The 27,740-nt window shown below is 44.5% G+C and overlaps 6 protein-coding genes across 6 annotated transcripts; 4 read left to right on the top strand and 2 right to left on the bottom strand.

The window, feature by feature from the left end:
- Window positions 1–612: 612 nt before the first annotated feature.
- On the top strand, window positions 613–2,112 carry BDB00DRAFT_246222 (uncharacterized protein). The gene is made up of 3 exons (XM_053116640.1): window positions 613–1,681; window positions 1,753–2,003; window positions 2,083–2,112. The coding sequence occupies exons 1-2, from the start codon at window positions 646–648 to the stop codon at window positions 1,761–1,763; spliced, it is 1,047 nt and encodes a 348-aa protein (XP_052981653.1). The 5' UTR covers window positions 613–645; the 3' UTR covers window positions 1,764–2,003; window positions 2,083–2,112.
- On the top strand, window positions 1,874–2,855 carry BDB00DRAFT_246334 (uncharacterized protein). Its single transcript, XM_053116641.1, has 4 exons — window positions 1,874–2,003; window positions 2,083–2,131; window positions 2,189–2,336; window positions 2,675–2,855. The coding sequence occupies exons 1-4, from the start codon at window positions 1,983–1,985 to the stop codon at window positions 2,769–2,771; spliced, it is 315 nt and encodes a 104-aa protein (XP_052981652.1). The 5' UTR covers window positions 1,874–1,982; the 3' UTR covers window positions 2,772–2,855.
- Window positions 2,856–4,264: 1,409 nt separating this feature from the next.
- On the top strand, window positions 4,265–5,065 carry BDB00DRAFT_870534 (uncharacterized protein; the record flags this gene model as incomplete). The annotated part of the gene is made up of 2 exons (XM_053126715.1): window positions 4,265–4,474; window positions 4,580–5,065. 2 exons carry the CDS (start codon window positions 4,265–4,267, stop codon window positions 5,063–5,065), a joined length of 696 nt encoding a protein of 231 aa, XP_052981651.1.
- Window positions 5,066–8,617: 3,552 nt separating this feature from the next.
- Window positions 8,618–10,505, top strand: BDB00DRAFT_814457 (DHHC palmitoyltransferase-domain-containing protein). The gene is made up of 4 exons (XM_053122849.1): window positions 8,618–9,253; window positions 9,343–9,451; window positions 9,524–9,988; window positions 10,096–10,505. Exons 1-4 carry the CDS (start codon window positions 8,751–8,753, stop codon window positions 10,261–10,263), a joined length of 1,245 nt encoding a protein of 414 aa, XP_052981650.1. The 5' UTR covers window positions 8,618–8,750; the 3' UTR covers window positions 10,264–10,505.
- Window positions 10,506–11,825: 1,320 nt separating this feature from the next.
- BDB00DRAFT_814453 (urease accessory protein UreD) lies at window positions 11,826–12,900 on the bottom strand. The gene has a single exon (XM_053122848.1). It carries the CDS (start codon window positions 12,863–12,865, stop codon window positions 11,957–11,959), a length of 909 nt encoding a protein of 302 aa, XP_052981649.1. The 5' UTR covers window positions 12,866–12,900; the 3' UTR covers window positions 11,826–11,956.
- Window positions 12,901–15,111: 2,211 nt separating this feature from the next.
- On the bottom strand, window positions 15,112–16,954 carry BDB00DRAFT_246147 (uncharacterized protein). Its single transcript, XM_053116639.1, has 8 exons — window positions 16,764–16,954; window positions 16,587–16,690; window positions 16,361–16,523; window positions 16,149–16,273; window positions 15,970–16,089; window positions 15,643–15,887; window positions 15,439–15,581; window positions 15,112–15,363 (listed from the first exon to the last, which is right to left on the bottom strand). The coding sequence occupies exons 1-8, from the start codon at window positions 16,872–16,874 to the stop codon at window positions 15,310–15,312; spliced, it is 1,065 nt and encodes a 354-aa protein (XP_052981648.1). The 5' UTR covers window positions 16,875–16,954; the 3' UTR covers window positions 15,112–15,309.
- Window positions 16,955–27,740: the final 10,786 nt, after the last annotated feature.

Here is a 27,740-nt window from a genome sequence, read left to right as displayed (position 1 = left end):
GTGGCCTTTGTCGTCCGTGCCGAGTGTTGCACTCATGTGCGCACATGGATTCTTGATGCCCCGTTCAAGTTGTTGTTGTTCCTCTCTTGGCCATTTCCGCCATTAGACTTCCCGCCGCTGCCTCCGCCTCCGCCGCCGTTGTTCACGCAACGTGCCACCACAACTTCAACTACTGCCACTGAACCTGTGCATGCGATCCGTCGGCCAAGTGTAAAGTATGGTGGACAGCCTCGTTCTTCTAATCCGGTATGTATTTATCATTGCTGGGATATTGACTGGGAGATTGACTCTGATGTTAATCGTGGTGTTCTGACAACCGAGTACGTGCCCGCGCGACGTGCTGAGCACCTGGGTGCAATGAGGAATCCTGAGCCCCACGCGTTGCTCCCGACTGCTGCTGCGGCTTCCGCTCATGTCTCTCAGCCGCACCAATCAATAACAACAGTCGATAATGCAATTACTGTGGAAGATGAGCACATGGTTACGGTAATGATGGAGCAGTCTGCGGCCCCTCTGCTTTTGCATGGCTCCCGTGTTCCTGAACCTGTCGACGTGGATCAGTCTGTGACCCCTCTGCTTTTGCATGGCTCCTGTAATTCTGACTCTACTGAAGTGAGGATAGATCAGCCTGTGGCCCCTCTGCTTATGCATGGCTCCCGTGTTCTTGAACTTGTCGACAACCACGCGATGCCTTCGTTGTCTGTTCCAGATGCGCATACGGCCGCTTCGGCGTGCTCGTCCCTGCCATCTTCTTCCGAGCAAACCGCTGCTTCGGCATGCGTGTCCCTGCAACCTCCAGAGCATACGGCTGCTTCGGCATGCGCGTCCCTGCCAGAGCATACGGCTGCTTCGGCATGTGCGTCCCTGCTAGAGCAAACGACCGCTTCGGCGTGTTCGTCCCTGCAAGAGCACACTACCGCTTCGGCGCGTCAGTCCCTGCTAGAGCACACTACCGCTTCGGCGCGTCAGTCCCTGCCAGAACACACAGACGACACGCTCTCTGATCGAGATGTGCAGATGGAGGATCCATCGTATGACTTTGTGTCGTATGATGTTGGAGCCTTCAATTTAATGCCTTCTTCGGCTTTGTTGGCGGACGCTTCTGATGTGCGGCATGAAGGTGATACTTCTGTCGAAAATCCATACTTTTTCGAGCATACGACCGCTTCGGCGTGTTCGTCCCTGCAATATGAGCATACGACCACTTTTGTGCGTTCGTCCCTGCCATCACGACAAAAACGATCGTGGCATACCGCCTTTGGCGTGTCCCTGCCTGATCATGGTGAGGAATATCGCGTAGTTGAGGACTCTCCCGAGGACTCTCCTGCCGATTTGCAGCCGATGGAAGCTGAGGATGAATCCCCAGCTCGGTCTGACCTCCAACGCTACATAGCGATGACCGATGATGAGCTTTTGGCTCTCATCAACCCCTCCCAATCTGACATCAACACCGACGCCGTAACCACCACCGCCACCCCAGAACCCGCCGCCTCTTCTCTCCCGCTCCTCACGTCAGAGGATCTTGATGCCATCCGTGCTCAAGTTGCCGCCGAGGCCGAGGAAGATGACAGTGGTTCCGTCTCTTCTCTCCCTTCTCTCCGTTCGGAAGATCTTGCTGCTCTCCGTGCTCAGCTCGACGCTGAGGCAGAAGATCTTGATGGCTGGTTCGACGATTTGATCGGTAAGTTTTTTACTTGGTGATGACACGAAATAAAGGGTTGTTTTCTAATAATTTTCTTCTGTTTCCTTTAGTTGACCAGTAGGTGTTGTCCTGCGCGCTGCTGTGTGCAGCTTGGTGCGATGTGGGTGTGGCAGGTTCTTTTTTTTTCGTTGCGGTGCTTCGTGGTTCTGTCGGGTTTCTTTCTCCTCCTCCTCCTGATCCTCCTCTTCTTCCGTTCTGGTGTTCCTGTTGTGCGTTGCTGCTGTCGCGTTTTGTGCGTGCTTTTCTTCTTTTTGGCGTTTTCGATGCGTCAACTGACGCGATGGTGTGGAAAGCATTTGGGGTATGTATCTTTAGTGCGGCAATCAACAACCAAACCTAATATTAACATCTAATCATATTACTTTTTTCCCTGTATCTAGGCTGTTTTTTCTTTCTCTTTGGCGCTTCGTGGTTCTGTCGGTGTTCTTTTCCTCCTCCTCCTCCTCCTCCTCCTCCTCCTCCTCCTCCTCCTCCTCCTCCTCCTCCTCCTCCTCCTCCTCCTCCTCCTCCTGGTCTTCCTCTTCTTCCGTCCTGGTGTTCCTGTTGTGCGTTGCTGCTGTCGCGTTCTGTGCGTGCTTTTCTTTTTGGCGTTTTCGATGCGTCAACTGACGCGATGGTGTGGAAAGCGTTCAGGGTATGTATCTTTAGTGCGGCAATTAACAACCAAACCTAATATCAACATCTAATCATTTTCCTTTATACCTCCCGTATTTAGGCTGTTTTTTCTTTCGTTTCGGTGCTTCGTGGTTCTGTCGGTGCTCTTTACCTCCTCCTCCTGATCATCCTCTTCTTCCGTTCTGGTGTTCTTGTTGTGCGTTGCTGCTGTCGCGTTCTGTGCGTGCTTTGGCGTTTTCGATGCGTCAACTGACGCGATGGTGTGGACAGCATTTAGGGTATGTATCTTTAGTGCGGCAATTTACAACCAAACCTAATATCAAAATCTAATCATATTACACCTTTCTCCGTATTTAGGCTGTTTTTTCTTTCGTGCTTGTGTGTGGCTGGCCGTCTCGTCTCTGGATGGCTTTGGAGATTAGTTCGGGAAGGACATGAAGGTAAAAATAAATGAATGTAATATCATTAGCTCAAATCTCTCATGCGTGCCTCTTATTAGTCAATATAAAAAAATAGGTCATGGGCTGCTGCGGCCTTTGTGTGCGTGCTGCCGCCTGCTGCACTGTGTGTGTGGCGACCGTCTGGCGGGGCGGTTTTAGAAGGCACCCCAGTGGATGGCCCACTAGCAGAGGTAAATGACCGCGGCATTGGTATATGACACTGGGCTACAGCCACCGGGGGTGGAAAGGGTATGAGGGGCACATGGGGATAGCGAGGATGGCACAGCTAGTGTAGTGGGGAGGGGAACAACGCTCTGGTCTAGATAGGCAGCAGAAACATCATCGAAGCACATCCACAGCGGTTCTTGACAACAAATGGCAATCAAGGCTTGCAAGCTTTCGTGGTTATTACGGTATGTACCATTTGACAAATTCTTGTGGCATATTTATTTATTAAGGAAACTCTTGCATCTAAGAAAAGATTTCACTAACTAAATCTTTCTATTGCCTTTCCTCTTCTTCGTATCGTATCTGCACCTTTTTCTAAAGGGCGGATGTGATATGGAGAAGACGGATAGGAGCTAGTTTCGCTGGTTTTATCCCTCTTCCTCAAGGATTGTCAATTAGTCTGTTCCAGCTGATGTGCGATGATGTTCCTGCGTAAGCCCTTGTGACTAGAGCACCGTTCCCTCAATCCCTGCTACCGAATGCTCTGCCTAGTTATCCTCGTCCTTCTTACCCTGGAAACCCCCACCGGCACCAGTAGTCCGGTGTCATTGCCATCTAAGTCCAACCCCGTCCTTGCACTTTTGCTTTTTGGATACCTGAAGCTGGGGTTGTCCTTCTTTTGGCGGGTGGTGCCAGTGATGGTTACTGCCAGCCTTTGGCGGCTTGGAAAATTTTTCCTGTGGCAAGGGAACTTTTTCCGCACGGGAAAGTGGAGAATCCCGTCTTTGGCTTGATCCTGGTTTCTTGGAGGCGAAACCTGGGTTTTCAAGGGAATCTTTTCCACTTCGGGGAGTGGAGAATCCCGTCTTTGGCTTGATCCTGGTTTCTTGGAGGCGAAACCTGGGTGTTCAAGGAAATCATTTCCATTTGGAGGAGTGGAGAATCCCGTCTTTGGCTTGATACTGGTTCCTTGGCGACAAAATCCGGTGCTCTTGAGAATTTGCGCCTGATATCCAAACGGTCCGAACCTATCTCTCTCGAGTGACTCTCAAAGAAGCCAAGGGCGTATTTATCGTGTTGATCTTCGTGTGAATCGCTGCTGCTGCTGCCATTTTAAACCGGGTGAAACAACATTGTGACGTCCCGACAAAAAGGTACCATGCTACGACAATCCACAAGAATGTAGCACCATCCCAAGTTTTTGGCATACCGTCGACTATACTCAGGACGTGAATTTCTTCGGACAAACAAGGCAATTCCAACAAGCGGCGTCGATCCATGTGGTCCCTACCTATCGATCCAAGTCAAACCGACCTTTTGAATCCTGGACCAAACTGGCATGATCAACGATGCTTTGAGCAAAAGACAGCGACGCCTACCAAGCACAAGACTTTCTTGCGGGGGCTATCGATACATCAATCCCACGATCACGATTGGCAATAGTGCGACAACTATCAAGCTGATTGCCATATATCTCACAAGTCATCAGACAACCAAGTTCAACCTCAGGCGGCAAATGGTAGTCAAGGAGAAGCTGGATAACAAATCTGTTTGAAGATCGGACAAGTCTTGAACCAACGTGGACGACCATGTTTCAGTCTCTTACTATCACTCAAGTCAACGGACATGGTCAATTTCACTATCCATCTTCAAGCGCGAAAGCAGAAGGACTCGGCCATGGAGGAGGCACATAGGGTTTGGCGGCCCTTATGTGAGGCTGCAGTTACCAGGAGCAAGCAAGCGAGCAACTTTGAATGCGACAAACAATGGATTGACCCAAAGTGTACCAATTTGGTCAACAATAAGCGACGGAGCACCCCCTTTCAACATTGGATACAGCAAGAACCCATCTGACTGGCTACACCATGTCAAGGCCCATTCACAAGCAACAAGCGATGAAGAAACAAGAAAGTTGAGCAGCACACACGGTACGACCATCCTGGTGAGCCACCATCATCAATCAACACCGCAACAAAATGCATGGAAGAGTTTATCTACGTGGCTACCTACCACCTACGACTCGATGGCGGCGGCAACAAGTGGCAGTAACTACCAAGCGCTGGAGCAGCAGCACGCACAGCCATACAAGCGATTAGCCCGATTCCGAAAATACTACCTGTCAACACACGGAAAAATTTAAACACATGCCATTTGGGTCTTCTGGTGGCTGGTGGCAACAAATGACAAGCCTACAGATATAGCGTTGGGCACGCAGCACACAATACAAGCCAGGAGGTGGATCGCTCGTATCAAACCAACTTATTTTGTGCTGGGACGATCCACATACTCAACAGTCATTGGATTTTTGGCGGCAACCATCGATGACAAGCACCAACATTGCTAAGCAAGCAGCATATCCAATAATTGCGGTCATCATCGAATCCAGCAACACGGACAATCGATGCGGCTATCCTTGATAATCAAGACAAGCGGCACACGCAATGGTCACGGTTTTCAGTAGTTCCCAAGCCAAGCAGCAGCAGCAGCATCAGCACCGAGGCTATCGCTATCAAGACCCACAAAAACCATACAATGTCAACACGGTGACAAGAAGCTGTCATGCTCTTATCAATGATCGAGGCACATGCGTGCTCAAGAGCTACCGTTCGGTCATGTCCAGCCATCGAACTGGATGTCAGCAAACGAATCATTCTGGATCCCAAACCGACAAGACTAATGGCCGCCGTGTGCGTTGGACGTGTGAAACCGCTATTATACGCGATCAAAAGTGTTTGAATTCTGCAGATAAAGTGGTAGGTTAAGATTAGGGAAGCGCTGTTACTATGTGACGAGTATACTAACTATAACACACTTTAACAATATAGACAGAACCTTTCGAAAATATCATCCATTTGGTCTTTCTGTCACAAGAATCTACAATCCATATTTTCCCAATTTCTATTTCTTTCGTTCGCTGTTTTATCACACATGTTCTATTTTTCAGCTCCAAGTCGTCCCCTCATTGAGTGGTAAGTGTAACAAATGATTGGAAAAACTAATAGTGTATGTTTTTAGTAGTTTAGAAAAAAATACCCGTTTGTAAATCAACACAACACCTCGACGGCACACGCGGGATGCATCGGCACGAAAGCTTTCATTTTTCTATACTCTCACGACGAATCTATCTCCTGACGGACACACTGTCAAGACCTTACAAGATCATTCAAGATATCCAAACTAAATTACAATCTGCTGTCGGCTTTAGCTATCAAAGCTAACAGCGCAGAAGAGCCCACCAAAAAGAAATATATGCCAGGTAATGATAAGAAGAGCATGCTTTGCTACAGTGCATGCATCAGGCCTTTATCGAATCAAAAATGTCTAACGTTGTTTATCTATACCTACACATAGAGTCGTTGGTTTCTGTTGCCACAGAGGCGCAAAGAACCGTAAAGTCATAAAAATGAGCTCGCAATAAGCAAAACAAAATGGGTCATCCGTCAGGCATGTAAAAATAGAGCTTTACATACGAGTGACACAAACACTAATATGATGTTTACTTTTTCACGCTGACAGGAGCTCTACGCGAAGATATATTACCTTCACATTCACACTCAAAAAGACAAAACGAAGCAAACTGGTCATTGGTATCTGCTTGCATCGGCGACGACGAAGGTTATCAAGCTATCAATGAATCATTCACAGTGCGACTTCCGTACACAAAATCAACTACCATCCAACATGCTTACGACCGTCATCCTTTGATACAACCGTGTGTGCCGTCCGTTACCATACCACTTCCTCATTTATCATAAAGAAAAAAAAAATACAAAAAAAGAGAAAAGAAAAAAAAAAGAAGAAGAGAATCATATAATGATAACAAAAAAAGAGAAAAGAACAGTAAAAAAAAGAAGAGAAAAAAGAAGTTAAAATTATACTAATCCATTCTGTTTGTAGCACAAATCACCGATGAGGGCAATGACATTGGACTTTTTTCATATTACATATTACGTATCACAGTGTAAAGTCGATTACATAGCATATACATCCCCATTTTCCTCGGAAATATAATAAATATTTGGTACATGTATATACTCGATGCTTTTTAGTCAATGAAAAGAAAGGGTGGCTAAATGGATATACTATGTTGCAAGTCGAAAGTGGTAATCGCGGGAGGACATATGGGTATGCTGCTCATAATATCTTGCTCGTTGTGAAGCCCAATCAAATCCTTATCACATCTTAAGTACGCGTTCGACATAATGCGACAACGATTATCGTTCCATGGACATAAACAGCCAAATATTTCTTTTACGGACAACGTACGAGGTGACTGAAACCGGTTGGGAAAAAGCCTGGCTGTTTTAAAAAGATAATGTTTCTCGTGTGACAGTCCCGGAGCCTAGCACAACGTCCGAGAAAGTTAATACATATCCAGTGCTCACGATACCGGATACCATCGTTCCACAGTGCTTTCTCTGACGCGAAAGATATCCAAGCTGCAGAAACTTGCCGGCGGACTGGTTGACAACGGCAAATTGTGGTTGGATTGGATTGGATTGCGAATGGTCGATTGAGCGCGGCCAAGGGAGAACTGCTACCATCTAGATCTCCTGGGATGACATAGTTCACGTATACCAAGTCAGTGGTCTTACAAAGCTACCTGTTGCTTTGAAAAAGTTACTTTCCGGCGCGTTGGTGATCAAATTGGGGTGCGCTGTCATCAATGATTTGAGAAAAAATTTAGTACGCAATTTTAACATCAACTGGGATGGCGGATACGACGTGGGGCACTACTGCAAATCGCGTGGTTAATAGACCGTGTCAATAGGAGCTAGCGGATATTTGCGAGATCGTATTTCAACGTCGACTACCGAAGCCACAACAGCCACAAGACATGCGGGCTAGCAATTGGAATGAGTTCGCACTACTGTATCAGTCAAGTAGTTGCGGTATCCCGCACTCGATGCCTAAGCCGGTCGTCAGATATATCATCATGGAAAGAGTGTCAATCTACTCGGTCATAATGTAAGCAGACCTGTAACTGAAGGTAGTATATTTAGCAGTATCTCTTAGGGATGCACATTTTTCATCACCTTGAAGCTGTGATTAGAGCTGCGGCTTACGGTGAAATCAGTCATCAGCAGGAGTATCTAATTGGAATGAAGCTAAGGAAAGATCAAGAATCAAGAATGTGTTAGTTCCTGGTGCGCTCGATGTAAGACTAACACGTATGTGTGGTTTGAAAACATATAAACCTGTTGAGATTCGTGTCAGTAAAGAAGTAGAAGATGACGAGCACACAACATCCAATGGTATGAAAAATAAGAATGTTAGGAATGCCAATATTGAAAGCGTGCTAAAGAAGGTACAATCGAACTAGAGAACTACACCCTAGAGCCAAGGAACGATGATAGCGATGCTGACTCGGTTGCTGTTGTGTGTGATGCTATCTAGTTGGCCAGCATCCTACGCTGTCGATAGCCTACTTAGCTCTTTCCTTTAAGCGAGATGTTGCCTCATCATAGCGCATTGGTCTTCTAATCAAAGCGTCGAGAGTCATTTTTGAGTACAGTAATATATACTACAATAGCTTATTCCCAGTATAATGGCAAATGTTACTTTTTACACGACAGTTCCTTGCATCATAACGGTGTTCTGTCACCACGGGGCTCGCAGGCGAGACGATTTACTGCTAAGAGAGATTTTAATTGCAGCAGTAGTCGAGCTGCATTTACAGCAGAACTCTATTGTCGAGTTGTGTGCAACCTTATTTAAGAATTTCATTGCTCCACTTTCACTCTCGCCTCCTCCTTCTACGTTCGCCATTACCTTCCTTTGTCCTTTTCCATTCTCCTCTCTCCTCCTTTTCTTTTCCAAAACAAATGAACACGTCCAATGACAGTGGTGTTCCTGCGGATTTGCCTGTCGCGACATACCCATTCATTGACTATAGCCCACAGCAACAACAGCAACAAGCAAGTCAGCAAGAGCAGCATCGACAAGTGTTACGAATTGCACGACAGTTGACCCATCACGATTCGCTAGAGAATTTCAACTTTGACAGTAGCAGCATTGCTCAACAACAGCAATCAGTAAAAACAAAAGTCGAACCTTTACCGCCAGCAGACGTTTCCGACGGTATTGCGTCTCCCGCCACCAGCCGGACTACCACCTCACCAGTGCTCTCAGAACACTCGAGCCATGATCAGCGGCAGCGTCAACTACAGCGGCGGCAGTCTGGTGGGCGGCAGCGCAACTATCATATGTTCCCTGGCCGTAACAAGTTCTTCTGTGGTGGCAGATTAATAACGAGCCGAGAGTATGGTGCATTTGCTGTGGCACTCGTTTTATTGATCGCCCCTTGCGTTCTTTTTGCTGTTTTTACGTGGGTCACATATAATGCATTTGTAATACCATCGATTGATATTGACCCGGTAATACTGGCCTTATATTTCTGCATGAAAAATACAACAGGTGCCCCTTTCTTTGGTCCGAGGTACATCCAGCAATCCCAATAGTGTTTGGATACATGTTTATCTTGGCGCTGGTGTCAACGATAAAAACGTCGTGGTCTGATCCAGGGGTAAGTCTTGATGGAATTATCATGTAGCAATTTATTTCTGATATACTAAGCATAAATGCTGCTAACATACAGATCATACCACGAGATTTGGATGTCATCGAGGATGTCAATAGCAGCACGACGGATTTAATGCCCAAAGAGATTACAATCAAGGGTATGAGCTGGACTCTCAAATATTGCGACACATGTCGCATCTATCGCCCACCACGCGCATCCCATTGTCGACAATGTGATAACTGCGTCGAGAATGAAGATCACCATTGCATATGGCTCAACAACTGTATCGGTAAACGAAACTATCGATCTTTCTTCGTATGCATCACGTCATCCACCGTTCTTTGTCTGTATATTGTTGCCTTCTGCCTAGTCCATATGTTGGTCGTGATTCAGGATGATATGTCGTTTGGATACATGTTTAGCCAGGCTCCGGTTAGCTTTGTGCTTGCTATTGTATGCTTTTTACTCTTGTTCATGGTGGGTGGCCTGACACTATATCATTGCTCCCTCATTATGCGCGGCGTGACCACGCATGAACAGGTAAGAAATAGATTTTTGATCTTCTGACTGCTGTTATTGTTATTACTGCTAATGGTGCGTACAAATGGTGTTTAACCTCCTTTTTTTGCGCCATGTCGTTTCATTAGTTGCGTGCCCATATAATGAGGGCTAAAGATATCCCAAGTAACCCGTACGTATCCGAAAATCCATTCATCAACATGTCTCGAGTTCTCTGTCAACCTCAGCCAAAAAGGTATGTGTGTGTGTTTGCTCAATTTCAATCCTCGGATCTGAATCTCGGAGGGGAGGAGTAATACTGATAAGCAGATATTGTCCATCTTCTTTTAGTTACCTAGGACGTCGAAAATTTGTAGATTAGCTGTAGTTGGTACCTTCCGTACTAGTAATATAACCTCTTCTCATACATACATACATACATATACTTACTCACACTAATTGCAGAGCAATATAAAGAAAATAACAGGTCGTTGTAGTAAGTTAAGCTTGTCATTTTGTGAAAATAAATGGCATTAACAGCCAATTCGGGCATTCAAACAAAGTACGTATAATAGAGAAAGTGGTTAGTCATCATAGATTTTTCTCCATTATCCAAGCTATAATCATGCGAAATGGCTTCGGTATGTTGTGTTAGGCATGTTTGGGAGATTATTCTTGTACACAATTTATGATATCAGGTCCATTTTCTAATTGGCACGGTTATCCAAACCACTTAGCAGTTGATGTCATTTCCTTCCTGCTGTCGATACTTGTATCTGATTCAGTTTGACAACGCGTCATGGGGTGTGTGGTCTGTGTGCTTTTCTATTGTAATCTTTCCTTTTCGCTAAGGACCGTAATTCACTCGATGGTGAGAAAGAGCTATTAAAACCCATTTTTCATCGGTTTCCAAACCGAAACGGTCGATATGCAGCCTTGACATTTAAGTCAGGGACTGAACCGGTCTTACCCGCAACCATGTTGTTTCTTAAAACACTGGAGTGGCAACCCATCAAACCGCACCTATTCTCTGACAGGTGAAAGGTATCCACAAGTGACCAGGTTTTGATGACCGGAACGTACAGGCAATTCCTTTCAAAAATTTGCTCTTGTGATTGTAAATATGCGGTTGGGCTAGCCAAGTGATGTTCCGGAGGGTTGTATGGCTAGCCCTACGCTGAGTAGAGCTCCACATATTTATAAGTAAGCACGAAGGCGAGCATCCATCAACTTCCTGCAGTCGAGCCGATCCCTGATAAAAGGAAACAATGGCGTGTTAACATCTCAGCTGACAAACATATTATACAGATTGGTGGACTTTACAAAGGTAGATATATGCATCTTCCCAGCAGACAACTGAACATGATCATTATAAACATGCCGGCGCATCTTTGTCACCTTCGTACTTCCGGTATTGAGTCGTTCCGCTTCGTTTCGTGTCGAACCTGCAGGGCTTTGGTTCGAGCGGCTCATTAATAACTGATACGTGAGATGTAATATGCGAGCACAAGGAGCCGCAAAATACTTTAACAAAGGTCTATTATCGGAGAGATGTTTTATGCGCAATCAGATCAAGCAAATAAGCAATTAGTATCTAAAGCATAACCATTCCTTTTAATAGGCAATGCTGCGTGGTTACCTCTTTTTGTGCTACAGTTATGATACCACCTGCGAGAACGGTCATAAGGTGCATTACCTGATACGTGTTCCGTGCTCATTGTTCACCTCCTCTATTGTTAGGCAGTAACAGATCAACAAGTGCATAGTAGACTAAGCGGAATGGACAGAAATAAATTATGCTTCTGCCAAGTGTTGCTTTTAAAACAGAATAGAAGGTGCTTCCGGCGAATGAAAACTACTTGACGGACAGTTTATACTTGTTTAATGTCTAATGCTCTCTCCATCTTTTTTTACTTATATTTCCCATCCAGCAATTATAAAGTACAAAGAGCAAAAAAAAAAAGGAGGGGGAAGGAAATGTGCGTAATTATACAATAAAATGAATGCAGTTTACATGAGGACCTTTGCAAACATGCCGTCGCCAATATACTCCGTCAATCCATCACCAAGACATTCAAGCTTGACAAAGTCCCGGACTTGCTCGGTCGTCACACCTGCAACTCGCACCAACATGCCTTTGCCCTTCAAAAATGGACTTGCCGACCACAGCATATCACGAGGTCTCATCGTCGCCATCAATCGTTTTTGTGCCTTTCGTTCGATCGTTCGTATCGCAGTTTCAACACCAACTACCACCAGTGTCGCAAAACATGTGTATGGCGACAGTCGATCTGCATAGCTCGTTTTTTCATTGATGATACTTTTTTTATCGGTATTTTCGTCGTCATCCAGCACCATGTGATCACGCAGAATCAACTTGTCGGCCAGACGAACATCAATCTTGCTGCTATAGTGTTTAAACGACCATTTTTCACCGCGTGTCAGTCGACCACTAGTAAACCAGTCCAAAAGGACTAGCCGTGAGCTGTCGTCAGCGAGATTAAATGTTTGTCGAGATGAAAATGATGAGTTTTTGAATGAGGTGACTGGATCAGGAAGTACGAGTAAGGTCGCATTGATGTGGACGTGGCTGACAATGTATTGGATCGACGACGGACCAGCCGTTGTTGCTCGTTTGCTGTAGCCATCTTTAAAGACTTTGGTGTTGCCCTGGGTCATGAGCAGCAGAATGGCTCTTTCTTCAACGGTCAGGCTAATGTCGAACAGATCGCCGCTGACAATACCGCCGCCATAGCTCAGCATATACACAGCAGCAAGACGCTCGGCGTGCGCTTTCGTAGGGATGAATTTGAGCGGATATTGAGCGTGGATACGCGAGAATTGGGTCCGGTTATCACGACATTGGCATACTAGAATTCCTTTGCCCGGCTCGCTTTCAGTGGCAAACGACTTGAGCATTCGAGGGTGGGAATAGATTAAGCGAGAGAGAAAGGGGAAGGAGGGGTTATAATTGGATATTCCCCGCTTCGGGTATCTTTTCCTGATTTTCCTCGCCAAGTCCGATAAGAGCGCTTATCTATGGTGTGGGAACTGTCAATTCCTGGAACAGCGCAATTTTCTTTTTCCCAAGAGGCTTACGTTTTAACCTTTTTGGGTTTTTTTAATGTCTAAAAGAAGCACTGCGCTTGGAAAAAAAAACATTTCTGTACGAGTCTGCTAGAAGTGTGTAAGCAAGTGAAAGTTCTGCGATGGTCAACAGGCAATGCGGTGTACGAGAAACAGACTCACGTAAATGTTGATGTCAGCAACGCAAACAAAAAAGAAGTGGCACAACGGCAAGGATGGATGGAGCCAAAAGAAAAGGAATATGATGCGGACGCCAAGGCGAGAATAGCGTGAGATGCATAAATCTAGGATATCTATAGCAACACAAGGTCTACTGAACCAGCATCTTTGGACTCTGGAAACCGCTCTTCAAGATCCTATTCGTGAGGTAGGTTTAAAGAATAGTCAGGCAAAGTAAATTGAGGCTCAGATACAATGCGAATTGATAATATGCTTACTGATAGTACGAGCATTTACCGACAAGTAGGCATAACAAGACATTGCCGGCTAAGGTGGTGACGAAGAAATAATTGCATTTGCTCCGTAATGATTTAAGCTTAGCAATTTTTTGATTTGAGTCAACTTCCTTCCTGCGATGATTTATTTCAAGGTAGTTAATGTACTTGATGCTGAGCGAATGCTCATGTTAGAGTGAGACTACGCCTCATAATCATTATCTGCTGTTAACTTTTATCACATATGCATACGCTCAGATGAAGGCAAGGTCACTATACAGGTTTTTGGATCCCCAATGTTAACAGTCGTACCATCTCTCGTTATTTTGTTAAGGCCTTCAAAACTGAACTGCTCGCACGAGTATGTCACTTCTACTTACTAACCACGACCTTTTATTTTTATTCCAAGTCTCCAAAAAATGTAGTACAATAACATCAATACACCCACAAAAGAAGATGTGGTGTCTCTGCTGTGTGTATTAGCGCTGTGGTTTACAATCAGCGCAAGTTGACATTTCATGCTGATTCTTCACCCACTTTAATGCAATAGTGTAGAGCCTACTACGTATGTGCCTACATAGTAGCAATATTGAGCCTCGGCTACCACAATCAAACATATAAAGACCTCACTCTCCAACAAGTGGAAAGAAGTACCGAAGAAATCACTGTGCAACAAGACACGGTCGATGATAAGAAGCTTTTAACGCTTCCTGTCGAACAAGGTTTTATAACGATAGATGACTATAGATGTATGGGTCTCTTTTGCAAAATAAAAAGGGCCAATAAAAAGGTTGTGGGATATGAATGAAGCAATTCATTATATATGATCACATCACAGAAAGCGGCCTTATGAACTTTATCCAGCGATAGTCTTTGCCATTCATATGAGTGTTAAATACCTCAAATCAAAGCCCTCAACTGTATAGTCCAGATAATGAATGCTCTTCATGATCGTGTCCAAGAATAGGATGAAGCAGATAATATGATAATTTCTTCACTAACTGCGTAGTTCTTGATGATACATCATTTCATATAAACAAGAAACGTACAAGAGCTTGGTCAACAGTGGGCACTCCTGCTGTTGTAACTGTACCAACTACAAGAGCAAAAAGTAGAAGCCATCTCTGCTTCAGGTTTACTCAAATTTAGTGTGAGAATACCTAGTCCTAGTAAAAATAGAAAGGCCGCTCAAGAATCTGGAATTCTGAGCACTGGAACTGTTACAGGTCACTACTGTACATCAGCTTTTTGGAAGAAACATTAGATGAAATCGATAAACATCCACATATGAAAGGTCATTATTGGATTATGGACAACGCCCCGATACACTCTTCCAATGATGTTGCAGAATATGTTGAGTATCATCGTGGATATCGATGTGCGTATCTTCCTCTATACTCTCCTGAGCTTATATAACCCAATAGAACAATATTGGTCTGTTGCAAAGAGCAAGATTTAACGCCAACGATTCTTACAGCAAAGACCTTATCAATTACATGGATGTATCGATACTGTAAACGTCTTAGAAAAGAGAACCTGCAAGCTCATGACCGCAACGGGTAATTAATCATACAATGAGAGGAAAATCGTAAGTATAAAGGTATCAATTATAATTCAATTATCGAAACTTTATAAAAAATGTCCAAATGGTCTTCATTTGACAGCTTAATGCAACATTCGCAATGTTGCTCCTAAAAACAGGCGACGTCAATATCAAAAACTGCGGCATTTGATTAAGTTTGCTGCCAAGCGACATTGGTTTTTATCAGCTTGCGACGTTCATATCTACTGGGACTGATGTAAAGAAAAGAAACGCGAATTCATGTTGTTTTGATACTTCATTTATTCAAAAGTAAAATGCTTTTCCACTTCGTTGGCATTTCGTTCAACCACCGCCTAAATAATACATATTCGGTGATTAGTTATACTTTATCTTTATCATATGCATGCGAACGTGTAATCACTTCATACCTTGCAAGAGAGCAAGCATTCGACTGCGTGCTCTAGCACACTAATCTCTTCGATTGTTTTTGGTAATGAAAACGAGTACATTTCAATCATTCGGTAGATGGGTTTATATACATTATCCATCAAGTATAATGTACAGTCATAACCTATTGTTTGAATTAATATCAAGTGTAAACATTGTACTCAAAATATGCCCAATTATATTACCTTGTATGAGCAAACCAATTGTTTGCGCATTTTCGATATGAAATGATTCTAATGTTTGCATCATCGTCTTCATTTGATTGCCCAACTTGACTCGATCTTCACAGATGTCATCGTCTGAGGTTCTCCTGGACGGTTTGATTTCGACGCTGAACAGGTATACTGTTCTTTTTGCTGGCTTGGTTGCTGCCACGAAATCGGGCTTCATCGTTATATTTGCTTCAGTGTCGGGCAACTTTTTGTTTACCCTTGCGATAGAAAAAAAAACGTTATTATATGGATACCACTAAAAGTAAAACACAATGACAGATTTGTACAAAATATATTTACCATTCATGCAACAACTTCTGATCTTCTCCGAATACAACGTTTAGCATATCGGATACAGTGTTATATACAAAAGTGTCTTCGACTGTCTCCGAAATGGTGGCAGACAATAAGCGAGGAACACTATTACAGTAGTAAATTTAATCAGCTCAAGTTCAACTGTTTAGCGATAAAATACTTACGATCGATGTAGAAGATCGCCAAAAACAAGTAATTCATCATCATCATCGTCACATGCTTCAACCATCCATTTAGAAGTAGCCTTCTTAAAGTCTCGTAAGTTGGGTTTGGGAGTGGCAGTGGTAGCCTATATGCATATTGATGAATATGATGCTATTGTTAGTTTTTATTCTAGACTTTACAACCAAGGAAATCTATGACTCTCAATACTGACCATGTTCAACATCTTCTTTGTCCATGATGCTGCTTTTGCAGACAACGTCAATTTGTTGATCAAGGGTAAGCTACCCCACACCGATTCATGACTTTCAGAACCGAAACGACGTGTGACTGATTGGTTCATGATTTTCGAAAAAAGGAAAACATAGTTCAACGACCTGCAAGTAAAACGTTAGCTAGATCAACAAATTATACACATATACAAATTCAAAGAGACTTACAATTCACGAAAATCAGGCAAGTTCAAGCCCTTCTTAGCCTTTTTTTCTGATTCAACACGGACTTTAAGTAATTGTTCAGACCAATTGACTCCCTCAATTTTCCACTAGACAATTCAAACGTAAAATAGTTTTAATTAAAGGTTCACCGAAGGAGGCATACAGAAAATAACTTTGTACCTTTGCATCAGAGTCAGTAAGTGCTATGGTTCTTGTGACGGGCTTCACGCCTTTCTTTTGGTTCCCCTGTTGTTTTTTTGGGCGGCGGGAGCGATATTCGCCACTTGACATGCTACCTGCATCACTATTTTCATCGTCACTGTATGCTTCTACTGCATCATGAGCACGCTTGGGACTATAAGAAAGTAATGGTTACTATAGAGTAACAAGCCTTTTATTGACGTTACAATAATCTTAGAATAATAGTTACTCACTACGCCAACTTCAATTCCTTTGCTCGCTTTTCGATGGCTAATGCCAAACACCTGCTCACCCCAACTTCCGCTTTATAACTTGCGACTCTCTCGTCAACTGCAGAAGTACAAACAGCCTCTTTGCAATTCTTCCAGAAGTACTTGTTCGCTTTGTCACTTTTTGATTTCTGGTGGTATACAAATATATAGATAAGCATGTTCATATTAAGACTATGGACACCAGTTTATCATTATGCACAGTGATGCTATTACTTACAGCTAATTTCCTTTTTAAAGAGCCTAATTTGTCAAGAACAAATTTATTAGTGGCATTGCTTTTTTTCATGTACTTGATTTCTTTGGCAAGGGAGTCATGGGCTTCCGCCTTAGTGGCACTTGGATGGTGTTTCACATATTCCATGTCAAAATCGGTTAAATCCCATTGACTGAGATCTTTATTCCAATAAGAGACAGCTATTGAGGGCAAAAAAAAAGTACGGTTGTTGAGCAATCAAATGTCATAAACACCTCGTAACTAATACCTACATTTTTTTTCGCTGTTGCCTAGGTACAATGAGGAGCTTGATCTCGGTTCGGAAGACATGGTACAATGAAAGAGAAAGAAGAAATGATGCAAAGTACAGTGAGAAAGCGAGCGAGTGAGTGAGTGAGTGAGTGGGTGAGTAGCTGAGTGAGTGGGTGAGTAGCTGAGTGAGTAAGTGACGGATAGAGAGAAATATGAGGTTTATTGGCAAGGTAACAAGGTAGAAGAAGAAGAGGTTGATTGCCAAGGTAACAAGGTAGAAGAAGAAGAGGTTGATTGCCAAGGTAACAAGATAGAAGAAGAAGAGGTTGATTGCCAAGGTAACAAGATAGAAGAAGAAGAGGTTGATTGGCAAGGTAACAAGGTAGAAGAAGACGAGGTTGATTGGCAAGGTAACAAGGTAGAAGAAGAAGAGGTTGATTGCCAAGGTAACAAGAAAGATACAGTAGAGGAAAACACTCAAGACATTTTATATATTTTGCAAACAGCATCGGATCTTTGCTTGCTGCGGATTTGTATACCAGATTTGGCTACCTTACTTTTACACACTGTTCTTGAACTGAAGACATGTGATCTGAAGACACGGGTAAAGCGAGCGTTCGTATATTCATTGACATTATTATTATTATCATTATTATAGTTGACAATCATTCACGAATAGCAGTTGCCTATTGATAACTTTCTATATCTATAGTAGATATTTCATAGTATGTATGACTCTCAATGTGTCCTGTTGTCTCACTATTATTATTTATTATATACACCATCATAAAGCAATGAGATGCACGGTCCCTTTTTCGGTTACTGGGATACACGAAAAACAGGTTTTTGATAATCTCGAGTGCATCGGCGGCACGGAACAAAGAGAAAAGCAGCCAAAGGTTATAAGTGAAAAAGCGCGGTTGCCTGGAACGAGCAGCGGATAGATAGCCGATGATGAATGCGAGAAAGAACGGAGACAGGAGCGGGTGAAAGAACCGCGTTCATCGGTCAAGTAAGAAGTAATAGCCCGCGGAATATGTAAGGTAGAATGCTGCAACACTGTGTCCAGCATAGCCCAGGCCACCTTGCTGTCGTGGGCGAGGTCGCAAAGCTGACATGTGGAAAAGGTACTTTTGGCACCATGCTTTGTTTAAGCGCAAAGAGTTGGCGGCTAAGCCTCGACCTTGTATCGATAACGAGCGTTGAAAAATAATTTGGACGTGCAGAGTACATAATCCTTTCTTTTATTCGTGTCAGATACTCGATAGATAGCAGGGGCTAGTAGCCGCAGCCCTCCCCCAACCTCCGAACCTCCAATCAGTAGTACCTCCCTTAACAGTATATCCCCCTATTTCTTATATGCATATTACCCAAAGCAGTATCTATTAATTAACGTTACTTGGTTTCACCCGTAACTATCACACAGGGCTTGAACAAGAGGCATGATGCAGTAATATCTGCGAGTTGCAGTGCTGTCATCCACGCAGTCTGTTGCTTTCCGCACAGGGAAACAGCAAACTCTCAGGAGGACGCGGAGTTCTTCTGGCTGTCGGCATATGCAAGCACTTTAAAACCACGGTGGCGTGGTCACAGCGCCAGGGCGCATCCAATTCCGAAACCACGGATCGTAGAGGTAGCCAATATCGCCTGCAGCAGCAGTGCCTCTGAGGCTAGGATGAATAGCAGGGGTGAAAAAGGAACTCATTGGGTAATCTTTTCATATGAGAGTCATGGTTTTATTCTTTGGGGATCGGAATAAGATACGCTGCTTTGCGTCTCACTGTGTACAAAGAATACTGTTGTATTCTTTATTATTCAAAGCCTTTGCAAAGTTACAAAAACATTAAAGTCTAGTGGCAAATTGGACTCGTGACAGAGTAAAGCTACAGCATTGCTGACCGGTTTTTTATTAAGGCAACTGCTCATCCAACAACAAATCTGAAAGACCGCTTATCTATCACCTTTTTTTAAAACACTTTCCCTTTTCTTTTGGATCGAATCAATCACCTTTCGAAAGTATGTTTTAAACAAGAGAATTACTCCTTCTCTATCGTTTGGAAAGCTTCAGTATTCTATTCTATTTCATTTTGCTAACATGTCACGTTTTTTTACAACAAATGCGTTGTGTCAATTCTTTTTAACATTTTCTTATGTTAGCCAAACAATTCCATAACATTTGATTGCTAAGTCGGCTGCAACAAGCAGTGATAGATTAAACGGGCGGATGGCACAAAGAATGCCCATCTTGAGACATTCATACGGTTGCCCGGGAGCTATCTTTTGATGAACGTAAATGTCATGATTGCAATACTTGACACCAAATTTATTGGTACGTAATTCTATCTCATTCTCTACAAATTTTTTCTTTTTACTAATTCATGTATGAATTTGTATCTATTCCCGAGTCCATTGAATAGTGTGAATTCGTTCAAGCGAATCGTACCGGTACTTTCTAGGCACCTTTTATTGCCCTGCACTTGAATTCCAACTGAATTAGGGTGAGACCTGTCTGGCCTTTGGGCACCTAGTGTGCTTGACTGCTGGGAGTGGGAAGTATGTAGTGCCACAGATAAATTCGGGTGCTGCATGCGAACGGGGTGTCCTCCCAAAAGATTGTACCGGTACTTTCTAGGCACCTTTTATTGCCCTGCACTTGAATTCCAACTGAATTAGGGTGAGACCTGTCTGGCCTTTGGGCACCGAGAGTGCTTGACTGCTGGGAGTGGGAAGTATGTAGTGCCACAGATAAATTCGGGTGCTGCATGCGAGCAAGGTGCCTCTCGTGTATCGGATACTAGGTTTATTGGTACGTAAATCTATCTCATTCACTACACACTCTTTCTCATCACTAATTCATATATGATTCTGTATCTATTCCCGAGTTCAATCTATAGTGCATAGTGGGTATTCGCAAAAACGAATCGTACCGGTACTTTCTAGGCACCTTTTATTGCCCTGCACTTGAATTCCAACTGAATTAGGGTGAGACCTGTCTGGCCTTTGGGCACCAAGAGTGCCTGACTGCTGGGAGTGGGAAGTATGTAGTGCCACAGATAAATTCGGGTGCTGCATGCGAACGGGGTGTCCTCCCAAAAGATTGTACCGGTACTTTCTAGGCACCTTTTATTGCCCTGCACTTGAATTCCAACTGAATTAGGGTGAGACCTGTCTGGCCTTTGGGCACCGAGAGTGCTTGACTGCTGGGAGTGGGAAGTATGTAGTGCCACAGATAAATTCGGGTGCTGCATGCGAACGGGGTGTCCTCCCAAAAGATTGTACCGGTACTTTCTAGGCACCTTTTATTGCCCTGCACTTGAATTCCAACTGAATTAGGGTGAGACCTGTCTGGCCTTTGGGCACCTAGTGTGTTTGACTGCTGGGAGTGGGAAGTATGTAGTGCCACAGATAAATTCGGGTGCTGCATGCGAACGGGGTGTCCTCCCAAAAGATTGTACCGGTACTTTCTAGGCACCTTTTATTGCCCTGCACTTGAATTCCAACTGAATTAGGGTGAGACCTGTCTGGCCTTTGGGCACCGAGAGTGCTTGACTGCTGGGAGTGGGAAGTATGTAGTGCCACAGATAAATTCGGGTGCTGCATGCGAGCAAGGTGCCTCTCGTGTATCGGATACTAGGTTTATTGGTACGTAAATCTATCTCATTCACTACACACTCTTTCTCATCACTAATTCATATATGATTCTGTATCTATTCCCGAGTTCAATCTATAGTGCATAGTGGGTATTCGCAAAAACGAATCGTACCGGTACTTTCTAGGCACCTTTTATTGCCCTGCACTTGAATTCCAACTGAATTAGGGTGAGACCTGTCTGGCCTTTGAGCACCTAGTGTGTTTGACTGCTGGGAGTGGGAAGTATGTAGTGCCACAGATAAATTCGGGTGCTGCATGCGAACGGGGTGTCCTCCCAAAAGATTGTACCGGTACTTTCTAGGCACCTTTTATTGCCCTGCACTTGAATTCCAACTGAATTAGGGTGAGACCTGTCTGGCCTTTGGGCACCGAGAGTGCTTGACTGCTGGGAGTGGGAAGTATGTAGTGCCACAGATAAATTCGGGTGCTGCATGCGAGCAAGGTGCCTCTCGTGTATCGGATACTAGGTTTATTGGTACGTAAATCTATCTCATTCACTACACACTCTTTCTCATCACTAATTCATATATGATTCTGTATCTATTCCCGAGTTCAATCTATAGTGCATAGTGGGCATTCGCATAAACGAATCGTACCGGTACTTTCTAGGCACCTTTTATTGCCCTGCACTTGAATTCCAACTGAATTAGGGTGAGACCTGTCTGGCCTTTGAGCACCTAGTGTGTTTGACTGCTGGGAGTGGGAAGTATGTAGTGCCACAGATAAATTCGGGTGCTGCATGCGAACGGGGTGTCCTCCCAAAAGATTGTACCGGTACTTTCTAGGCACCTTTTATTGCCCTGCACTTGAATTCCAACTGAATTAGGGTGAGACCTGTCTGGCCTTTGGGCACCAAGAGTGCCTGACTGCTGGGAGTGGGAAGTATGTAGTGCCACAGATAAATTCGGGTGCTGCATGCGAACGGGGTGTCCTCCCAAAAGATTGTACCGGTACTTTCTAGGCACCTTTTATTGCCCTGCACTTGAATTCCAACTGAATTAGGGTGAGACCTGTCTGGCCTTTGGGCACCGAGAGTGCTTGACTGCTGGGAGTGGGAAGTATGTAGTGCCACAGATAAATTCGGGTGCTGCATGCGAACGGGGTGTCCTCCCAAAAGATTGTACCGGTACTTTCTAGGCACCTTTTATTGCCCTGCACTTGAATTCCAACTGAATTAGGGTGAGACCTGTCTGGCCTTTGGGCACCTAGTGTGTTTGACTGCTGGGAGTGGGAAGTATGTAGTGCCACAGATAAATTCGGGTGCTGCATGCGAACGGGGTGTCCTCCCAAAAGATTGTACCGGTACTTTCTAGGCACCTTTTATTGCCCTGCACTTGAATTCCAACTGAATTAGGGTGAGACCTGTCTGGCCTTTGGGCACCGAGAGTGCTTGATTGCTGGGAGTGGGAAGTATGTAGTGCCACAGATAAATTCGGGTGCTGCATGCGAGCAAGGTGCCTCTCGTGTATCGGATACTAGGTTTATTGGTACGTAAATCTATCTCATTCACTACACACTCTTTCTCATCACTAATTCATATATGATTCTGTATCTATTCCCGAGTTCAATCTATAGTGCATAGTGGGCATTCGCATAAACGAATCGTACCGGTACTTTCTAGGCACCTTTTATTGCCCTGCACTTGAATTCCAACTGAATTAGGGTGAGACCTGTCTGGCCTTTGAGCACCTAGTGTGTTTGACTGCTGGGAGTGGGAAGTATGTAGTGCCACAGATAAATTCGGGTGCTGCATGCGAACGGGGTGTCCTCCCAAAAGATTGTACCGGTACTTTCTAGGCACCTTTTATTGCCCTGCACTTGAATTCCAACTGAATTAGGGTGAGACCTGTCTGGCCTTTGGGCACCGAGAGTGCTTGACTGCTGGGAGTGGGAAGTATGTAGTGCCACAGATAAATTCGGGTGCTGCATGCGAACAAGGTGCCTCTTGTGTATCGGATACTAGGTTTATTGGTACGTAAGTCTATCTCATTCACTACACACTCTTTCTCATTACTAATTCATATATGATTCTGTATCTATTCCCGAGTTCAATCTATAGTGCATAGTGGGCATTCGCATAAACGAATCGTACCGGTACTTTCTAGGCACCTTTTATTGCCCTGCACTTGAATTCCAACTGAATTAGGGTGAGACCTGTCTGGCCTTTGAGCACCTAGTGTGTTTGACTGCTGGGAGTGGGAAGTATGTAGTGCCACAGATAAATTCGGGTGCTGCATGCGAACGGGGTGTCCTCCCAAAAGATTGTACCGGTACTTTCTAGGCACCTTTTATTGCCCTGCACTTGAATTCCAACTGAATTAGGGTGAGACCTGTCTGGCCTTTGGGCACCGAGAGTGCTTGACTGCTGGGAGTGGGAAGTATGTAGTGCCACAGATAAATTCGGGTGCTGCATGCGAGCAAGGTGCCTCTCGTGTATCGGATACTAGGTTTATTGGTACGTAAATCTATCTCATTCACTACACACTCTTTCTCATCACTAATTCATATATGATTCTGTATCTATTCCCGAGTTCAATCTATAGTGCATAGTGGGTATTCGCAAAAACGAATCGTACCGGTACTTTCTAGGCACCTTTTATTGCCCTGCACTTGAATTCCAACTGAATTAGGGTGAGACCTGTCTGGCCTTTGGGCACCTAGTGTGTTTGACTGCTGGGAGTGGGAAGTATGTAGTGCCACAGATAAATTCGGGTGCTGCATGCGAACGGGGTGTCCTCCCAAAAGATTGTACCGGTACTTTCTAGGCACCTTTTATTGCCCTGCACTTGAATTCCAACTGAATTAGGGTGAGACCTGTCTGGCCTTTGGGCACCGAGAGTGCTTGACTGCTGGGAGTGGGAAGTATGTAGTGCCACAGATAAATTCGGGTGCTGCATGCGAACAAGGTGCCTCTTGTGTATCGGATACTAGGTTTATTGGTACGTAAATCTATCTCATTCACTACACACTCTTTCTCATTACTAATTCATATATGATTCTGTATCTATTCCCGAGTTCAATCTATAGTGCATAGTGGGCATTCGCATAAACGAATCGTACCGGTACTTTCTAGGCACCTTTTATTGCCCTGCACTTGAATTCCAACTGAATTAGGGTGAGACCTGTCTGGCCTTTGGGCACCAAGAGTGCCTGACTGCTGGGAGTGGGAAGTATGTAGTGCCACAGATAAATTCGGGTGCTGCATGCGAACGGGGTGTCCTCCCAAAAGATTGTACCGGTACTTTCTAGGCACCTTTTATTGCCCTGCACTTGAATTCCAACTGAATTAGGGTGAGACCTGTCTGGCCTTTGGGCACCGAGAGTGCTTGACTGCTGGGAGTGGGAAGTATGTAGTGCCACAGATAAATTCGGGTGCTGCATGCGAACGGGGTGTCCTCCCAAAAGATTGTACCGGTACTTTCTAGGCACCTTTTATTGCCCTGCACTTGAATTCCAACTGAATTAGGGTGAGACCTGTCTGGCCTTTGGGCACCGAGAGTGCTTGACTGCTGGGAGTGGGAAGTATGTAGTGCCACAGATAAATTCGGGTGCTGCATGCGAGCAAGGTGCCTCTCGTGTATCGGATACTAGGTTTATTGGTACGTAAATCTATCTCATTCACTACACACTCTTTCTCATCACTAATTCATATATGATTCTGTATCTATTCCCGAGTTCAATCTATAGTGCATAGTGGGTATTCGCATAAACGAATCGTACCGGTACTTTCTAGGCACCTTTTATTGCCCTGCACTTGAATTCCAACTGAATTAGGGTGAGACCTGTCTGGCCTTTGAGCACCTAGTGTGTTTGACTGCTGGGAGTGGGAAGTATGTAGTGCCACAGATAAATTCGGGTGCTGCATGCGAACGGGGTGTCCTCCCAAAAGATTGTACCGGTACTTTCTAGGCACCTTTTATTGCCCTGCACTTGAATTCCAACTGAATTAGGGTGAGACCTGTCTGGCCTTTGGGCACCGAGAGTGCTTGACTGCTGGGAGTGGGAAGTATGTAGTGCCACAGATAAATTCGGGTGCTGCATGCGAGCAAGGTGCCTCTCGTGTATCGGATACTAGGTTTATTGGTACGTAAATCTATCTCATTCACTACACACTCTTTCTCATCACTAATTCATATATGATTCTGTATCTATTCCCGAGTTCAATCTATAGTGCATAGTGGGCATTCGCATAAACGAATCGTACCGGTACTTTCTAGGCACCTTTTATTGCCCTGCACTTGAATTCCAACTGAATTAGGGTGAGACCTGTCTGGCCTTTGAGCACCTAGTGTGTTTGACTGCTGGGAGTGGGAAGTATGTAGTGCCACAGATAAATTCGGGTGCTGCATGCGAACGGGGTGTCCTCCCAAAAGATTGTACCGGTACTTTCTAGGCACCTTTTATTGCCCTGCACTTGAATTCCAACTGAATTAGGGTGAGACCTGTCTGGCCTTTGGGCACCGAGAGTGCTTGACTGCTGGGAGTGGGAAGTATGTAGTGCCACAGATAAATTCGGGTGCTGCATGCGAGCAAGGTGCCTCTCGTGTATCGGATACTAGGTTTATTGGTACGTAAATCTATCTCATTCACTACACACTCTTTCTCATCACTAATTCATATATGATTCTGTATCTATTCCCGAGTTCAATCTATAGTGCATAGTGGGCATTCGCATAAACGAATCGTACCGGTACTTTCTAGGCACCTTTTATTGCCCTGCACTTGAATTCCAACTGAATTAGGGTGAGACCTGTCTGGCCTTTGGGCACCAAGAGTGCCTGACTGCTGGGAGTGGGAAGTATGTAGTGCCACAGATAAATTCGGGTGCTGCATGCGAACGGGGTGTCCTCCCAAAAGATTGTACCGGTACTTTCTAGGCACCTTTTATTGCCCTGCACTTGAATTCCAACTGAATTAGGGTGAGACCTGTCTGGCCTTTGGGCACCGAGAGTGCTTGATTGCTGGGAGTGGGAAGTATGTAGTGCCACAGATAAATTCGGGTGCTGCATGCGAGCAAGGTGCCTCTCGTGTATCGGATACTAGGTTTATTGGTACGTAAATCTATCTCATTCACTACACACTCTTTCTCATTACTAATTCATATATGATTCTGTATCTATTCCCGAGTTCAATCTATAGTGCATAGTGGGCATTCGCATAAACGAATCGTACCGGTACTTTCTAGGCACCTTTTATTGCCCTGCACTTGAATTCCAACTGAATTAGGGTGAGACCTGTCTGGCCTTTGAGCACCTAGTGTGTTTGACTGCTGGGAGTGGGAAGTATGTAGTGCCACAGATAAATTCGGGTGCTGCATGCGAACGGGGTGTCCTCCCAAAAGATTGTACCGGTACTTTCTAGGCACCTTTTATTGCCCTGCACTTGAATTCCAACTGAATTAGGGTGAGACCTGTCTGGCCTTTGGGCACCGAGAGTGCTTGATTGCTGGGAGTGGGAAGTATGTAGTGCCACAGATAAATTCGGGTGCTGCATGCGAGCAAGGTGCCTCTCGTGTATCGGATACTAGGTTTATTGGTACGTAAATCTATCTCATTCACTACACACTCTTTCTCATCACTAATTCATATATGATTCTGTATCTATTCCCGAGTTCAATCTATAGTGCATAGTGGGCATTCGCATAAACGAATCGTACCGGTACTTTCTAGGCACCTTTTATTGCCCTGCACTTGAATTCCAACTGAATTAGGGTGAGACCTGTCTGGCCTTTGAGCACCTAGTGTGTTTGACTGCTGGGAGTGGGAAGTATGTAGTGCCACAGATAAATTCGGGTGCTGCATGCGAACGGGGTGTCCTCCCAAAAGATTGTACCGGTACTTTCTAGGCACCTTTTATTGCCCTGCACTTGAATTCCAACTGAATTAGGGTGAGACCTGTCTGGCCTTTGGGCACCGAGAGTGCTTGACTGCTGGGAGTGGGAAGTATGTAGTGCCACAGATAAATTCGGGTGCTGCATGCGAACAAGGTGCCTCTTGTGTATCGGATACTAGGTTTATTGGTACGTAAGTCTATCTCATTCACTACACACTCTTTCTCATTACTAATTCATATATGATTCTGTATCTATTCCCGAGTTCAATCTATAGTGCATAGTGGGCATTCGCATAAACGAATCGTACCGGTACTTTCTAGGCACCTTTTATTGCCCTGCACTTGAATTCCAACTGAATTAGGGTGAGACCTGTCTGGCCTTTGAGCACCTAGTGTGTTTGACTGCTGGGAGTGGGAAGTATGTAGTGCCACAGATAAATTCGGGTGCTGCATGCGAACAAGGTGCCTCTTGTGTATCGGATACTAGTTTCATTGGCACGAAAACCTATTTCATTTTCTACACACTCTTTCTTTTTACCAATTCACATATGATGCTGTATCTTTTTCCGGATTAAATGTATAGTGCGTACGATAAATTCATTTAAGAAAAGCACACTGATACTTTCCATAGCCCTGTTCTCAGAGGTAATTTGCACGAGATCTGTCTTTGGGCGTCAAAATTATCCAACTACTGGGAATGGGAATCGTGTAGGTCAGAGAAATGAGGGTGCTGCA

Source organism: Zychaea mexicana (assembly GCF_025766255.1).
Source record: "Zychaea mexicana strain RSA 1403 chromosome Unknown BDB00scaffold_21, whole genome shotgun sequence".
In the NCBI taxonomy this organism is placed as follows: Eukaryota; Fungi; Mucoromycota; class Mucoromycetes; order Mucorales; family Lichtheimiaceae; genus Zychaea; species Zychaea mexicana.
This window is presented reverse-complemented; position numbering and strand designations above follow the sequence as displayed.